This window comes from Trichosurus vulpecula, chromosome 3, assembly GCF_011100635.1.
Source record: "Trichosurus vulpecula isolate mTriVul1 chromosome 3, mTriVul1.pri, whole genome shotgun sequence".
Lineage (NCBI taxonomy): Eukaryota > Metazoa > Chordata > Mammalia > Diprotodontia > Phalangeridae > Trichosurus > Trichosurus vulpecula.
The window spans coordinates 223,973,103-223,990,923 of record NC_050575.1 but is presented as its reverse complement, the minus strand read 5'-3'; the positions used below and the strand labels follow the sequence as shown (position 1 = coordinate 223,990,923).

Below are 17,821 nucleotides of genomic sequence, written 5' to 3'. Positions count from 1 at the left end.
TTCTTGGTTTTTCCAAATCTTTCATTCATGCTGCAAGTATAGATGACTGATAAGAGTTTCAAGCCTTTTCCTTCCCAGGAACAGTTGCATTTTAACAGAGGTCAAAGCCTTAAACTAATAGGAACTGGCTTTTTAAAGGCAGAATTTCAAGCATCTGCCAGCCATTTGCTACCATTTGTAGGTCAGCTATAGGCCAAACCAGTGCACCTAGGTTGAACCTGAGCCCCTCTCAAACTCCTGGAATCAGTAGTCAGTTGGGGTGGTGGTGGTGGTGGTGGTGGTGAGAAAAAGGGCAGAACAGTAAAAAAAAAAAGCTCCAGCAGCTAATATCTTGGCCCTCTTCCAAACTTATGATCAAGAGCACCCCCATTTTTATTGCAAGTAACAAACGCCAAAGTACTCCTGAGTGAGACAGCTTGGTAGGAAGTCAGCCCTGGGACTCGGGCTACCTCTAAGGCAGACCTCACCTGGTCACTTCTGCCCTGAGGACCTCTGATTTCCGTTGGTGAAATTGAGTATGTTGACATTTCCTGTGGTAGTCGGCTTGGAGGGGTGACAGAAGCTGGTCAAAACCTAGCCAATATCTGATAGCCCTCCCTAGCCTGTCTGTCTGTGGACCAGAGCAAATGTCTGCTATGTGCCACATTCAACTTCCATGCCTACTAACTTCTGGGGTATGGGTTGGGGGCACCAAGATATCCCCCAAGAGAAGACCCACCCACCCTTTCTTAAAGCTCTGTGGGAGATGCTTTTCATTCATGATGAGGTGGGGCATGCAGTGAAGAGGAAATATTCATCAGCAGTAGTTTTTCCAAGTAGAAGGACAAGAGGCTACCTTCTTGTTATATCTTTAACTCCATTAATTTGAATAAGCAATAATTATAGCATAAATTTTATAATTTACAGATTTTAGAGACAGCTATATTGAGCAGAGGATAGAACCCTTGGCCTAGAGTCAGAAAGACCTGAGTTCAAATATGACCTTAGACATTTATTAGCTGGATGACCCTGGGCAAGTTACTTAACCTCTGTCTGCCTCAGTTTCCTCACATGTAAAATGGGAATCATAATAGCACCTATGTCACAGAGATGTGAGGATCAAATGAGATAATATTTGTAAAGCACTTAGCACATGGTCACATAGTAGGCAATTAATAGTACCTGTCACATAGTAGGCAATTAATAAACACTTATTCCATTCCTTCCCTAAGAGGCTGAAAAAAAAACGAACAAGGGATGGGTATCTCTTGCAGTAGATTTATATGTATAGGTAACCAGCTCTTGTCATCTATCCAGGGGGATCGCCATGGAAAATGTCATTTCATACCATTTTATAAACTAAAAATGGGATCATAGGTCTAGAACTCTGGAAGGAACCTCAGAGGCTAGTTAGTCCAGCCCCTTATTTTATAGCTGAGGAAACCAATGCCCAGAAAGGCTAAATATTTTGCCCAGGGTTTTAAGGTAGTAAATGTCAGGAGAGATTTGAAATGAGGTTTTCTGAATCCAATGCCAACGCCCTTTCTGCTATGTCCCACTGCTAGGGGGAACTTGCCTCTATACTGATGCTTCTCAGAAGCCCTAAAAACAAATGTACTTCTGCGCTAACTAAATGTCCAAAATTATATCTCTCTGTTAAAGAATATTTCTCTTATAAATCATGGAATCATTTTTGGCATAGGAAAGCTGATTCCCTACCTAAAATAGGTGAATGTTCTGCAATTTGTTTTGGTTTCAAACTTCCTGGCTCTAAATTTAAAATTGAACTGGAGCCCATCTGAGCTCAAATTCTACTTGTGTGACTTGGCCTTCTCTCCCTTCCCCTCCCCCTTAACTTTGTCATTGAAAACACCTGAAAAGAAAGATAGCAAAATGTAAACTACTATCTTACAAAATCTTGAACAAACCCAAGTTACCAGTTATATGGCACTTAGGATGAGTCCCAAGAGGGAAACTGGGGGTAAGTAGGGAAAAATATCAAGGAGCATGGACGAGTTAATAAAAATAGATGAGAAGGGGAGATGAGAGCTTACTAAAAAACAAAAACCTAACCAAAAAAACAAACTCATCCATTTCGCTCCAGTGCCAAGATGAATTTTTAGCATCTCCAGGAATAGGTTGGCAAGGACTCAGGGAAAAGGGCTTTCTCAGGCAAGAGTTATTGCATTTGTGGAATTCTATTTGCTGAGGGAAATAGTTTACTTTTTTCTCCTTGGGACAACTGGTTCAGTCTCTCACTCAAAGCCCTTAGGAGGAAATACTTGACTGATTTCTTTAGCCAAGCTTCCCTTCAGCAAGGTTAAGTTATAGCTCAGCCTTCACCCTTGCACACCTTCAAGGAGGGGAATGGTTTTTTTCCTTCCTTCCTTTTTTTTCCCCCGCAGCTTGATTCTCATAGCTCTGGGTGGGTACCTCATTAGTCCTTTGGAAAGCTTGTAGAAATGTATCTTGGCAGAAAAATAAACAAAAAAGTCTTGGAACAACTAATAATAAATGACCCCTGGAGCTGGTTGAAGTTAGGGGAGGAGGACTGGGAGCTAGGGAAGGGAAGTTAGCTACTCAAGCTCTAAGGCCTTGTGTGTTAGAAGTCGGTTATTTTACAGGCTTCTTAATTGATTGATTTCTGTGCCCACAGTTTGTAAATGCCCACACTGTAGCTTGCAGGAGAATTCTGAAGGTAGGTTGTATTTACATGACACTGAAACAACCAACTGGTCAATTCATTTAAAAAAAATGGCTCAATCAATCAAACTGGTGTCTTAGAAGCATAATCAGTGGAAAGAGGTCACAACCTTTGAGTGAAATGTAAATACAATAAAATACAATCTTTCCAGCCTCCCCACAGATAGTTGTATAAGGAGGCTAGGGTGGAAAGAAGGAGGTGAATTCCTTAAGTAGGGTAAATAACTGAAATGGGGATGGGGGTGGGGAACTGATGCATTGAGATTGGGACTGTGGGGTTAGGAATGGGTAAATATGATTGTGTAGTAAATGGACAGAGGAAGACTGAGGTCAGAAAGACAGATAAGGGAGAGAATAAAATGAGGATATTTGGTCAATGAATTTAACTACAAACTAATGAAAAGAGGTCAGCCAATGTACATAATTAGGCAAGTGATAAAACTCTCAAGAAATTTAGGTTGGCACTCAGACCTGTGTTCTAATCCCAATTTTGTTATTATGTGGTTATGTGATATGATTATGTGAGTTTGAGAACAGCAGAAAGACTGCTTGATTTGGAGTGAAAGGACCTAGAGTAGGTCCAAATTCTAGGTTTGCCACTTACTTATAGCCACCTGTGTGACCTTAGACAAGTCATTTAACTTCTCTGGGCTCCAACAGGTTAGGCTCAGGTTGAGGAAATCCTTGAAAGCTCAACTGATTTTAATACATACAGAATACAAATATGTTGTAGCACTATCATAGTTCAGTGTTGAGTCACAGCATACCCTAGCGTAAGAGATCCTAGAATTTTAGAGCTGGAAGGGACCTCAAAGATCATCTAATAAAATCTGGCCTACTTATTTTATAGAAGAGTGAAGTCAGATCCAGAAAAGTGAATTGTTTAGCCTAAAGTGACCCACCCTTCCTTCCTTCCTTCCTTCCTTCCTTCCTTTCTTCCTTCTTTCCTTCCCTCTCCAGAGAGTTGTATTTTTTGGTGATGCCTCTAGTAATTTTTCTTCTGATTTAAAGCCCTTTATTAGCTGTAAAGTGTTTTATGGGAATAAATTAAGAGGTAATTTTGACCAAGGTGCTTTTTTGCCCTAGATTTTGGGGTGTCAGAACTAGCCCAGTAGACTTCTAGTACAATTGACTTCCACTTCCTTCTGTTCAATTAAACAAACATTCCCCAAGTTCCCATTAATTACAGTCTTAGGTGTTAGGAGAGGGATGTGAAGATACATAAAACACAGTTCCTGCCCTTGTGGAGTTTATAATCCATTAGGGAGGGGGATATGATATTCTAACAGTAAAAGTAGAATATGTTGTTATTCAGTCATTTTCAGTTGTGTCTGACTCTTTGTGACCCCATTTGGTTTTTCTTGGCAAAGATGCTGGAGTGGTTTGCCATTTCTTTCTCCAGCTCATTTTATAGATGAAGAAACTGAGGCAAAGAGGGTTAAGTGACTTGCACTGGGTCACATAGATAGTGTCTGAGGCCAGATTTGAACTGAGGGAGAGGAGTCTTCCTAACTCCAGGCCTGGTGCTCTATCACTGTGCCACCTAGCTGCCCACAAAGTAGAATATAATAAGCATATAATAATAGTTGACAATTATGTGCACTTTAAAGTTGTCTTGTTTGAGTTCTACAACAATCCCATGATGCAGGTACTCTGGTGATAATCTCCATTTTTTAAAGGTGAGGGAACTAAGTGCTGTGTAAGAGATGAGGAATGTAAGGCTACAAAACCAGAAACCTCCTTCAGGGTGATCTGAATATTCACTTAAAAAAACACGCTAGAAAAGAGAAATTGAGGTTCTCCTGGCATAATAACCCACATACACACTGTGAGTGTCTTCCTTTTAGAGCGTCCCTTACCTTTCTCCTATTTCCTTTAACATTTCTGTAGCTTCTAATGTTGACTTTTTAGGGATGTTTTATTAAAAGAGAAGAGCCGTATTTGAAACGAAACATAAAGAAAGAAAAAATGGAAAATTCTAGCTTAGGTGTCAATAACACAGTAATTCCACACTGGGGCACTATTGAGTTTTATAACTCTACTATTTTAGGAAGACTAGCACAAGCAAAATACTGCAGTTCACAGGAACACTCTCAAAAAGACTATACTGGTTTCTGATCATTCAAAAAAAATTCCTTCCCTTCCCTTCCCTTCCCTTCCCACTTCCCTTTCCCCCCCCTTCCTTTCCCCTCCCCCTTCCCTTCCCTTCCCCTCCCCCTTCCCTTCCCTTCCCCTCCCCCTTCCCTCTCCCTTTCTTTTCTCTTCCCTCTCCCTCCCCTCCTCCTCCCTTCTTCTCAGAATGGATCTACTTATCTCACCCAAGTTGGAAGTGCACTGGCAACTCATGACCCTATCTCACTACTGATTGGCATAGGAGTTTTAACTTGCCCTGATTATGACCTGGGTTGTTTACCTTTCCTTAAGCAGCCTCGTGGCTCTTCACTCTTGGGGCCTCACCACGTTGGCTTCTGACTTATTGAGGACATCCAACCGATCCGTCCAGCCCACTATAACTTAGAACTCCTGAGATCAAGTGATTCAGCAACCTCAACCTTTCTCAATAGCAGGTATTACAGCTGTGTGCTACCTTTGCCTGGAAAAAAAAAAGCTTTTTAAAAATTCTTCCAAAGACTGTCTATGTATTTGCACAACTTTATATCAATGAAATCTGATTGTGCAAAATGTCTGGAGACCACTATGCTATTTATTTCCTGTGCCTGATTCTCTTACGTTTCTGAAATACACTCAACTCAGACACTCAAAGCAAATCCCTTGGAGGATGAGACCCAACATGCAACGTTCCAAAAACATGAAAGTGGTCTCTTGCAACAGAGTGCTGGAATTGGAAATCCCAAGGTTTGTTAGCTTTTATAAAAAGTAAAAAAATTATTTTTGCTAGTCATTTTAAGGACGGCTTATAAGGACTATTAACCTGGAGAGTCTCTACAAAGACAATAATCTGCATCCAGGCTATGTCTACATAATGCCAAAACAATTGATGCATTCAGGCAATTTGAAAATAGCTAATTAACTGATTCCTAGCACTGTATCAACCAACAGCTAATTTATTTATCATAGCTTTCCATTTTGGTTGGCTTTTTAAGCATCATATGTAGGCAGCTGTAATTCTTGTATAAAATATAGGTACCTATTTTTCTACCCAATATTTTTGTTTGTTTTTATGAAAAGTCCCTTGTGTAATGGAGTCTACTGCTTTTTTTCATTATACCATACTGTCTGATGGTCAGAACTTGGCTCCAAGTCACAACACTGAATCATGACAAACCTGTGTGACTTTGGGCCAGTCATAAAGCTCTCCAAACATTATTTTCTTCATCTTTTAAATGGGAATCATGCTTCTGTTCCCTATGCCACAAGGTTGTTAGAAGAGCACTTTGTTAAGCATATAGTTCAATGTACATACGAGTTATTCCTTATCTGTGACATTATTTTGAAGGGAAGAATGTATTTCACTTTTTTCAAAGACTTCCATTTTCATTTGTGACAAAGAGGGAAAAATACAGCCCTGGTGATATCCTACTCAGGCTATATCTATCTGTCTGTGACTGAGATCACCCACTATGGCTAAGGAATGGATTGATTTGATTATTATGATGAGCCCATAGGAGGAAAAATGGTGAATATAGGTAGGAGGAAATAGATGAAAATAAAAATAATATAGACCTTCCAGATGATAGAAAAATTTGCTGTAGCCTAATCCATTTCACAAGTTTATAATCTGATCTATAAAACGATATCTATTAATCAATTCAATTCAATAAATAATTACTTTGCACCTACTATGTGCAAGGCTCTGTGCCAGTTGTTAGACATACTTTGATGAATATGTGATCTCACTGATGTGGGTATACCCTTCTACAATATGGATGACAAGCCATCCATACCTGTCCACTTTATATGATTCTTGACCATGTGCTCCTAGAAATCTGCCAAACAAGCTAACCTGACATTCTGGGGCTCTTTCCTTATATCTCTTGAGATTGTGAGGCTACCTACCAGTGGGGCACATGGGTTTTCTATCAGTTATCACTAATTCTGATTGTGTTACAGGACCACCATCTTTTATGGTCACATGTTTCTTTGATAACATCCTTTCCTCGGCTCCATGTGTACAATTTCTCCTTCTTAATGTGTTGTAGGTTGCTTATACCCACCATGCACTTTTTCATTGTCTTTTCAGTGATCTTTCATAACATTTCTTTAGAGACTGCTATTCCATGACTTGCAGCTATATATTAACAGTCACCAGAAGAATACTGGCCTTTATTTCACTCTCCCATTCAGCCATATGTAATATACAAAGTAGGTACTAGTTTGTTTGATTTTTAAAGAAAATATTTATCTTCATCCTTTTTGTTTTTTGTAAATTATAGAAATTAGAGGGTATGGCCTATAGCCAGAGTTGGATTACCTTCAAAAAGCAGAGTAGGCAAATTCCTGTGTTGTCAAGCCACCAAGTTATTAACGTGGTTTTTGAGGGGTTAAATACCAGTGGTCCTTTCTGTCCTTTCTTCCTTCCTTTAAAATTGCAAAATATGCAGTTTATCTCTATTAACTACTTGGCCAAGGGCATAGCTACTGTGAGAGTAGTAGTCAGTCTGCCTATGACGAGGGCATTTATTGAATTTGCAGGGAACAATGATTATCGTTCTTTGAAGAAAAGAGCACTGGAAAATGCTTTGGATGATGATTTCTATGGATCTATAAAATAGAAATGGGGGACAAATCCATAAATTATGTAGTCAGATGAACAATACCAGGGACTGGCAGAATTTGCACTTAATTTCCTCTTCAAATTCCTTCTTTGGTACTTAGTTTCAAAACTTCATTAACCTCCTTAGGGAACTGAATGGCTTTATGGTTCCACATCCCTTCTCACTATGCTCTGATCTTAGTCTGACCTCAATATGTCACAGTAGATATGTCCCCAAGGTACATCATGCACCATGTAACAACTGATACTAATTTGGTGGATGTAAAGGATGTCAGTACCATTTCTTTTAATGCTAGCACCTTTTGGTACCTTACTAAAGATTTTTCTCACTCTGGTGCTGAGACTCCTGCGAAACTCACATTCAAACCCATTCCTAGGATAAGACAGCATAAAATATATGTATATGTGTGTGTATATAAATATATATATATGTATATACATATATATATATACACACACATACACAGACTAGTTAATGGGAATATGCTAGCTTTGTCTGTGGTCAAGTCAGATCAACAAGCATTTATTAAATGTTTACAATGTGTCATGTACTTTGCTAAGCCTGGAAATACAAATACAAGCAGAAACACAGTCCTTGACCCACAAGTAGCTTGCAATCTAATTAGGGAAAACAATACTGTGAATAAAAAGAAGCTAAAAGGGGGGATGGAGAGGGAGAAGGTAGTCCCACAGGGGTATAGTGAAGAAAATCCAGAGAATCAGGGGTGGAGCCTGAAGAGGAAGGAAGACATGTCTGGCCTGGGCACTTTATTTAAAATGGAGGGTCTGGAAGGAATTGACCAGTCAGAGGAAGGGGCCACAGGGGCAGAGTGAACTTTGGGTGGAAAGGCTGCTGTTGCGTGGGGGAGAAAATCTGAAGAGTCAGGAGTGGGGCTCAGATGCACTTGTGTTACCTCCTCCAAAAGGCTATTTCTGAACTGCCCCCATTCCCCATTGTTGGTGTTTCACAAACGAAATCACTTTGTATGTGTAATAGAGGGGAAAGAGTGCTGGCTCTGGAGTCAGACGATGTAGGTTCAAATCCTGGCTCTTAAACTTACCACCCATGTGACCTTGGACAAGTTGCTTAACTTCTTTGAGCCTTAATTTCTCCCTCTGTTAAACAAGGAGGTTGGACTAGAAGATTTCTGAGGGCCCTTCCAGGTTTAATTCTATATTCCTATACCAGTAATCTTATTTTTCTGTGAACATGCTATATCTTTTCAGTAGAATGAAGATTCCCTTGAGGGCATGGAGTCCCAAGGGTGGGGAATATGTGGCCTTGAGGCCACATTAAGTCCTCAAGTGCAGCCCTTTGACTAAATCCAAACTTCATAGAACAAATCCCCTCAACAAAAGGATTTGTTTTGTAAAACTTGGATTCAGTCAAAAGGCCCCACCCAAGGCCCTAGAAGGCCACATGTGGCCTTGAGGCTGCAGGTTCCCCACCCCTGGCATAGACTATCTTGCTTTTGTACAAAAATAGCATCTTTCACGATGCCTTATACAATCAGTGTTTAATAAATCAAATTGATTGATACTGAATTGGATTTTTAGAGGTTTAAATTTGAGGGGCTCCAAGAATACATTCTTAACAATTGGTTATATGTTAGAAATCAGATAGACTATACGTAATAGTTTGGTTTTTTTCTTCAGCATTTCTAAGAACAAAAGAACGTATTAATAAATAAATAAAACAAGCGTGTTTGTAATGCAATTATTTATATTGATAATGTATGTAGTCATATATGCCACTTTGTATTTAAATAATGTCATAAATTAGGACTATAGTTTATAGACCTCATTAGTAGTGTTTGGTCCTGCTGAGTCTCCTTCTGTGACTTCTTGCAGGGCAGTTTACTCAATGCTTACAGTAGCCTCCATGTTTAAGATTTTGCCTCCTTAAATGTTTGGGCTGCCTAAATATTTAACTCTGACATCCAGCCTATTCCAAGAAATTCTCATCTCACCTCTTTTTTACCTTCTTGTGAGAGCAGGATCACGGGAACACAGATTTAGACCTAGAAAAGACCTTAGAAAGTAGCTAGTGTTCTAACCCTTTCATTTTACAGATGAGAAAACTGAGGCCTAGAGAGGTTAAGTGACTTGTGCGAAGTCACATAAATAAATCAGAGATAGTACCAGGATTTGAACCTAGGTTCTCTGGCTCCAAATCCAGTGCTTTTTTTCCACCGTACCCATGTCATGGAAGGATTTATAGAATTATATAGAATGAGGTGAAAGGATGTATAGAATTGCACAGAATGAAGAGACATACATAGTTTGTGATATACTATTGAAGAAGGAAAAAACATTTCAATGAAGTCATTGATTCATTGAGAAAATAAAGCGTAAGGATTTTGTTTCATATTGACCTATACATAAGGGACCAAATTAAGGTTGATGTCATAGAAAACTTCCTAACAATTAGAACTGTCCAGAAATGGAATAGGCTACCTCAAAAGGTGATAGGTTCCTCCTCCCTCAAGTGGAGGCTGGATGACCACTTTTCAGGTATATTATAATGGGAATTTCTTTTGGGTATGGCCACTGAGGTCCTTCCCCACTCTCAAACTCTGTGATTTTGTGACAAGACCTTTGTCACTACAACTTATAGGTGATAGCAGTTTTAGATCACTACCATCATTGAAGGGAGCAACCTAGTGGAGAGTATAGTGCTGTCCCTGACAGTGCCACTCCCCTCACACCACCAAAACCTTGGACTATCTGCCATCAACAGGGCAGGCAAGTCAGTCCAGCTGAAGCAGCAAACCATACTGAAGGTGGGACATGAGGTAGCATGTGCCAGGTGAGTCAAAACACTGAAATTACCTTGACCACTACCTCTCCTTGGACTTTAGTGGAAGTCCAAGACCCAGAACCCCAGGATCTCGGAAATTGCTGTTGCTCACCCTCAACCATCACTTTTATTTCCATCCATGCTCTCACGGTTATCAAGAGGAGAAGAGAGAAGCCACTCTCCATCTCCACCACTACCACCATCAAGTACTGATCAAATGCCAAGAACGGGCAATTAAGCCAAAGAGCCCCAGGATTGGCAGAGCCGGCCTCACCCCAGACCATCAACTCTGCTATCAGCCTGGCCCCTAAAGCCATTGTCCACGGGAGGCAAGTCTTGTAGAATGTAGAAATACCAACTCTCAACAGCCTGCAGGTGTGATAGCCTCTGTCTACTTGGAAGCCACAGCTCCTAATGACTCAGAAAAGAAAGTTCAAATGAGATAGTGCTTAGCATAGTGTCTGGTGTTAATAAATGCTAGTGCCCTCCCCCTTTCCCGTGCCACCAAAGTCCTTGGCATTTTCAATTGGTTCAGCAGCAGAAATAGCTATAGTTTTATAACTGGAAATGGCATTAAGGAAGATTCATCACCATCTGTTTTGCTTCTGTACCATAAGGACTACTGGAGCTTTCTATCTGACTTGCTGTTTAAACTTCTGATATGTGTTATCTTTCCCTAATTGAATGAAAGTTCCTTAGCACGTAGGGACTCTGTTGCTTTTATATTTGTATCCCCAGCACTTATCACAGTGTTTTGCACATAGCAAGCACTAAATAAATGCATTTTCGTTCATTTTGTACATTTTGTTCATTTGTGCCAATGTCCATCTGTGGGCATAGTTAAGCCTGAATACTGCAAGAGTTTGCATTTCATTTCCTGTATAATGCATTAGCAAGTCAATCAATCATTCAACAAGCATTTATTAATTGCTTACTATATGTCAGCCATTGTGTTAGGCACTGAGGATACAAAGACAAAAACAAAAGTCTCTGTCCTCAGAGAGTTTACATTCTATTGTAGAGAAGCAACACTTACACATATAATTAAATCAAAATCTATACAAAATAAATAAAAATAATTCAGGTTGCAGTATTAGTAGCTGAGATTTAGGAGAGTGGGATATGAGGAAAGGCTTCATGTAAGGAAGTGGTTGATATCTCATAATTAAGAGCTAAATGCTTGTTATTTAGACAACAAACATTTATTAAACATGTGCTAAGCACTATGCTAAATGCTAAGTGATGTAGACACAAAGAAAGGCAAAAGACAATTGCTGCTCTCAAAGAGCTTCCAGTCTAATGGCAGAGACAACATGCAAACAACTATGTACAAATAAGATATATACAGGCTAAGTGGGCAATAGTGAACAGAGAGAAGCCACTAGAATTATGTGGGATCAGGAAAGGCTTCCTGTAGAAGGTGAGATTTTAGCTGAGACTTGAAGGAAGCCAGGGAAGTCAAGAGATGAACAGGGAGAGTTTTCCATGAATGTGGAAGTCAGTGAAAATACTCAGAGCCAGAAGATAGAGTATCTTATTTCAGGAAGGCTAGTATAACTGGATCAAAGAGTAAATGGGAGAGGGAGGAGGTGTGTAAGTTGTAAGGAGACTGGGATAGTTCAGAGCGGCAAGTTGTGAAGAGCTTTGAACACCAAGGTGTTTTATTGAACACTGAAGAATTTTATATTTGATCCTGGAGATGATAAGGAGCCACCTGGAGTTTATTGAGTTGGGGCGGGGTGACATGGTCAGACCAACACTTTAGAAAAATCACTTTGACAGCTGAATGGAGGATGGAGTGCATGGGGAGACACTTGAGGGAGGGAGATCAACTAGCAGGGCCATTCCAATAGTCCAGGGATGAGGTGATGAGGACCTGTACCAGGTCGGTGGCAATGTCAGAAGAGAGAAGAGGGTATATGTGAGATATATTGCAAAGACAGAAAAGACAAGCTGTGGCAAATAATAGTATATGGGGGATGGGAGTAAGGAGTCAGAGATGATGCTCATGTTCTAGGAGGATATCAGTATTCTCAACAGTAATAGGGAAATAAAAAAGAAGGGGGGAGGATCTATGTAGAAAGATAATGAATTGTTTTGAATATGTTGAAAGGCAGCATGAGATTAATGGATAGTGTATTGGACTTAAAGTCAGGAAGACCAGTATTCCTATCCTTCCTTTCATATTTATAAGCTCTATGAACCAACTAAGAGTCACCTAAGAACAGCAAAAAATAGAGCCAACAGAAACAGAAGCAATAGCAGTCTACATGTTGGTCCAAATGTGAAGGGCCTAAATCTCTTCCCAACATAGGCATACAAAATATCTTCCTTTAACTGTCACCAGGAAAGGAGGACCAATTTGGCCAGTTAGTTCCTTTCATGTGCACTCCAGTTCCAGCTCAGCAGTTAACCAAACAAACTTCTCCCCACCAAAGAGTAAATGGATCGGAAATAGAGACTCCCTACATGTGGTGTATCCCTTTAGGGTAGAGAGCAGGGCTGTTCATTACTCATGTCCAGGTGCAGGTTTAACCAGCCTTCATGAGAGAGATTACAGCAAAAATCACTGTTCATTCTTAAAGGACAGAATCCCCATTTGCCAGTCCCCCTCTGCCCCACCATCCTGTTATAAGAGAATATTCTTTCCCTTTTCTAGCTGTCAGCCAAGGGGGTTCTTTTGGTTCTTCATATCTAGATGTCATAATCATCAGTATTTTTAAATATTTTTTCTTTGCTCCATAGGTTCCCAAGGGTGAAGAATTTATCACCAAGGGGCCAATCTATTGATGATGAACCTCTCCATACTTAGCTAACTTGGTCCTTAGAAAGTCTGTTGCCAGAGACATATTTGAAAGTTTTTGAGCATGATAGAACCTGATGAGCTGATACCATAGGCTTACAGAACTAAAGGTGATTTCCATGCCACAATGACACATTAGAGTAAGACTACTAGATATATAGGCAGCTAGGTGGCACAGTGGATAGAGTGCTGGACTTGGAGTCAGGAAGACTCATCTTCCTGAGGTCAAATCTGGTTTCAGACATTTCCTAGCTATGTGACCTTGTGCAAATCACTTAACCCTGTTTGCTTCAGTTCCTCATCTGTAAAATGAGCTGGAGAAGGAAATGGCAAACCACTTCAGTATCTTTGCCAAGAAAACCCCAAATGGGGTCCCAAAGAGTCAGACACAACTGAAAAACAACAGGTATAAATTAGAAAGCCTTCAAGGTATAATAATTTCTTTATCAAAAATCTAAGGAAACATTTCTTTTAGAGCTGTGTTACAGTTAACAACTAAACATTGCCTTGGTTTGCAAGACTATGTGTCTATAAATATGATTGACTCCTAGTTTTACTGGTGCAATGGAAAGACTGATGCAATTGGAGTCACTTGACCTGAGTTGGAATCCTGACTCTGTGGCTTATTATTATCTGTGTGATCTAGGGCAAGTGAGATTTTTAATCTCTTTGGGCCTCAGTTTCCTCATCTGTAAGAATTAGAGGACTGGAATTGTTACTCGCTAAGATCCCTTTAAGCTCTAGATATAATTTAGCAACTTGGGACAAACTGAATTTTAGAATTTAAAATTTTTTTGGTTCAGATCTATGATTTCCTCAAAGTAGGCAGAGAAACTCCCAGGAGATTTCTCAGTGTGGAAACTCCCTCTACGCAATACAGATTAGTAATTCATCTGGTAATTCATAGTCTTAGAAAGTTGCCCAGGGCACTGAAAAGTTAAGTGACTTGCCAGTATGTGTCAGAGGCAGAATTTTTAACTAGGTCTTTCCTATTCCAAATCTGATCTTCTAGCCACTATAACATGATGCCTCTTTAATGATAACTTGCTTGAAAGCAGATGGATTTGCAGATGCCTAATGAAAATATATTTCCTTCAGAAAGAATCACCTTTTATCAATGTAAATTTGTGAATCTGCTCTTATCTCTTAGTACAGTGGCCTTTAATATATATAATGCCAATGTAATGTCACATTGCCAGACCAAAGGGTAGTGCTATAAAACCATGGGAAAGAAAAAGAAAGTTTCAACCATGGAGACAAATAAAAAGGAAAAAAAAACAAGAAAACTATTAAAATTTAATTTTATAAGAAAATTTTGGGGGGGTGGAGCCAAGATGGCAGTTGGAAAGCAGGGACTTGCTTAAGCTCTTCCCCAAATCCCTCCAAACACGTGTAAAAAAAAATGGCTCTGAACAAATTCTAGAGCTGTGGAAACTGCGAAATAGCAGAGGGAAACAGGTCTCCAGCCAAGGAGAGCCTGAATGGATGCAGGGAAGCGTCTATTGCATGGTGCTGAGGGCAGAGGGAAGCCCAGTGTGGGCTGCACCAGGACAGACCAAAACTGGAGTCAGCCAGCCAGGACAGGCCTTGGGGCCATGAAACAGTGAGCTGTGGCAGTTACCAAACTTCTCAACCCACAAACACCAAAGAGCAGGTCAGGAAGAAACTGCAGGATCATGTTCAGAGTGCTCCAGCTGCCAGCTCTGGGGGTGGAGGAGGTGGTACAGTGGTGGCGGTGGCAACAGCAGGAAGCTCCTGAGGCTGCTTCCAGAACTCCAGTGTCAGCTGCCTCCCGAGTCCCTGGCTCACATGGTGGGAGGAATCTAGCAGTAGATCAGAGTGGGAGTACAAGGAGGGCTTTGTGGGCACAAAGGCAGATTCTCTTGCTGTGCCCTGCTTAGATCTGCATTGCAGTCCTAATTGGTGGTTCTTGGGGGAAGAGGAGTGCTGCTGTGACAGAGCCTGGGGTGACAGTGGAGTAGAAGTAGCTCTGAAAACAGCAGTGCTTGGACCCTAAAGCTCGGGACAAAGTACTCTACAAGCAGTCATATCCTGACAAAAAGCTCAAGGGTCAAGTAGTTGGCTGGGAACATGAACAGGCAGTGAAAACGAACTCAGAGTCAAACTCAGACTCAAACTCAAACTCCAGATTCCTTTTTGGTGACAAAGAAGAGCAAAACATTCAGCCAGAAGAAGTCAACAAAGGCAAAGAGCCTACATCAAAAGCCTCCAAGAAAAATATGAATTGGTCTCAGGCCATGGAAGAGCTCAAAAAGGATTTGGAAAAGCAAGTGAGAGAAGTAGAGGAAAAATTAGAACTAGAAATGAAAGTGATGCAAGAAAACCATGAAAAAATACTCAATGACTTGCTAAAGGAGATCCAAAAAAATACTGAAGAAAATAACACCTTAAAAAATAGACTAGCTCAAATGGCAAAAGAGCTCCAAAAAGCCAACGAGGAGAAGAATGCCCTGAAACGCAGAATTAGCCAAATGGAAAAGGAGGTCCAAAAGACCACTGAAGAAAATACTACCTTAAAAATTAGATTGGAGCAAGTGGAAGCTAGTGACTTTATGAGAAACCAAGCTATTATAAAACAGAACCAAAGGAATGAAAAAATGGATGACAATGTGAAATATCTCATTGGAAAAACCACTGACCTGGAGAATAGATCCAGGAGAGATAATTTAAAAATTATTGGACTACCTGAAAGCCATGATCAAAAAAAGAGCCTAGACATCACCTTTCAAGAAATTACCAAGGAAAACTGCCCTGATATTCTAGAGCCAGAGGGTAAAATAGAAATTGAAAGAATCCATCAATCACCTCTTGAAAAAGATCCCAAAAAGAAAACTCCTAGGAGTATTGTCGCCAAATTCCAGAATTCCCAGGTCAAGGAGAAAATACTGCAAGAAGCCAGAAAGAAACAATTTGAGTATTGTGGAAACACAATCAGAATAACCCAAGACCTAGCAGCTTCTACATTAAAGGATTGAATTGCTTGGAATATGATATTCTGGAGGTCAAAGGAGCTAGGATTAAAACCAAGAATCACCTACTCAGCAAAATTGAGTATAATGCTCCAAGGCAAAATATGGATTTTCAATAAAACAGAGGACTTTCAAGCTTTCTTGATGAAAAGACCAGAGCTGAATAGAAAATTTGACTTTCAAACACAAGGATCAAGAGAAGCATGAAAAGGTAAACAAAAAAGAGAATTCATAAGAGACTTACTAAAGTTGAACTGTTTTGCTTACATTCCTACATGGAAAGATGATGTGTGTAATTGATGAGACCTTTCTCAGTATTAGGGGAGTTGAAGGGAATAGACATACATACATACATACATACAGATATATATATATGTATATATATACATATATATATATATATGTAGGCAGAGGGCACAGGATGAGTTGAATATGAAGGGATGATATCTAAAAAATGAAATAAATTTAAGGGATGAGAGAGGAATATATTGAGAGAGGGAGAAAGGGAGAGATAGAATGGGGTAAATTATCTCACATAAAAGTGGCAAGAAAAAGCAGTTCATTGGAAGGGAAGAGGGGGCAGGTGAAAGGGAATGAGTGAATCTTGATCTCATCAGATTTGACCTGAGGAGGGAATAACATACACACTCAATAGGTATCTTACCCCACATGACAGTAGAGGGAAGGGGATAAAAAAGGGGGGATGATAGAAAGGAGGGCAGATAGGGGGAGGAGGTAATCAAAAGCAAACACCTTTGAAAAGGTACAGGATCAAGGGAGAAAATTGAATAAAGGGGGACAGGATAGGATGGAAGGAAATATAGTTAGCCTTTCATAACATGAGCATTGTGGAAGTGTTTCACATAATGATACATGTGTGATCTATGCTGAATTTCTTGCCTTCCCAGGGAGGGTGGGTGGGAAGGGAAGAGGGGAGAGAATTTGGAACTCAAAGTTTTAAAAGCAGATGCTTAAAAAAATAAAAAAAAGGTTTTTTTTGCATGCAGCTGGGAAATAAGATATATAGGTGTTGCAACAATCTGCCAGGGGCTGCTGAAGGGGTGTAAGACCCACCAACAATCAGCACACAGAAAGCTGCCAACACAGGTTCTTTTGATCTGCTTTACTAAGGAAAGTAATATTAAGGGGTTAACAATCTTACTTTAATCCAGCATACAAATATCATTCACTCAGCTCAGGGGCAAAAGCTAGCACCCTGAACTTCAGAGCAAATACAAACAAATAACAAACATACATCTATAAACAGACCAAATACAATTCATAGTTACCAAGGAACCATCAACATCTGAGTTCAGTCGGGAGCTTGACAACAGCTGGCCCAAAGTCACGAGCCGCTCCTGCTGTGGCTCAGAGCTCCAAAAGAGAAAGCCAACCTCTGGGTTTATATATCTTGTTCAGGGTCAAAGGTGAGTCACACATGTGACTCACCCACGTGATCTAAAATTGTCGCAAAAATGCGACTTAAATCCACGTGGTCTAAAAACCTCTGATGTCACAAACATGTCACTCAAACCCACGTAAACTAGGCTTTCCCTTGAGGCAAGGAGGTCATCAAGAACTCCTAGTTTAATCAAGGAAACAAAGGCCAAACTCTTCAAGGGCACTTGGTTGAGTAAGTGCCAAGAGCCCATCTTGATTGCCAATACAATAGGGAATGGGGCATAGAAATCTATCCTGCTCTACAAGAAAGTAAGGGGAAAGGGGATGGGTGGAGGGGAGTGGGGTGAAAGAGGGGAGGGCTGACTGGGAAATAAGGCAATCAGAATATATGCCATCTTGGAATGTAGGGC

At 40.2% G+C, this 17,821-nt stretch overlaps 1 protein-coding gene across 1 annotated transcript in view; it reads right to left on the bottom strand.

The window, feature by feature from the left end:
- The window catches only part of VIT (vitrin), a 199,978-nt gene extending 189,444 nt beyond the window's left edge, over positions 1-10,534 (bottom strand). The window contains exon 1 of the mRNA XM_036749928.1: positions 10,250-10,534. Coding sequence (XP_036605823.1) covers positions 10,250-10,534 — 285 coding nt within the window. The remainder of the gene's footprint in view (positions 1-10,249) is intronic.
- Between the last annotated feature and the right edge of the window lie 7,287 nt (positions 10,535-17,821).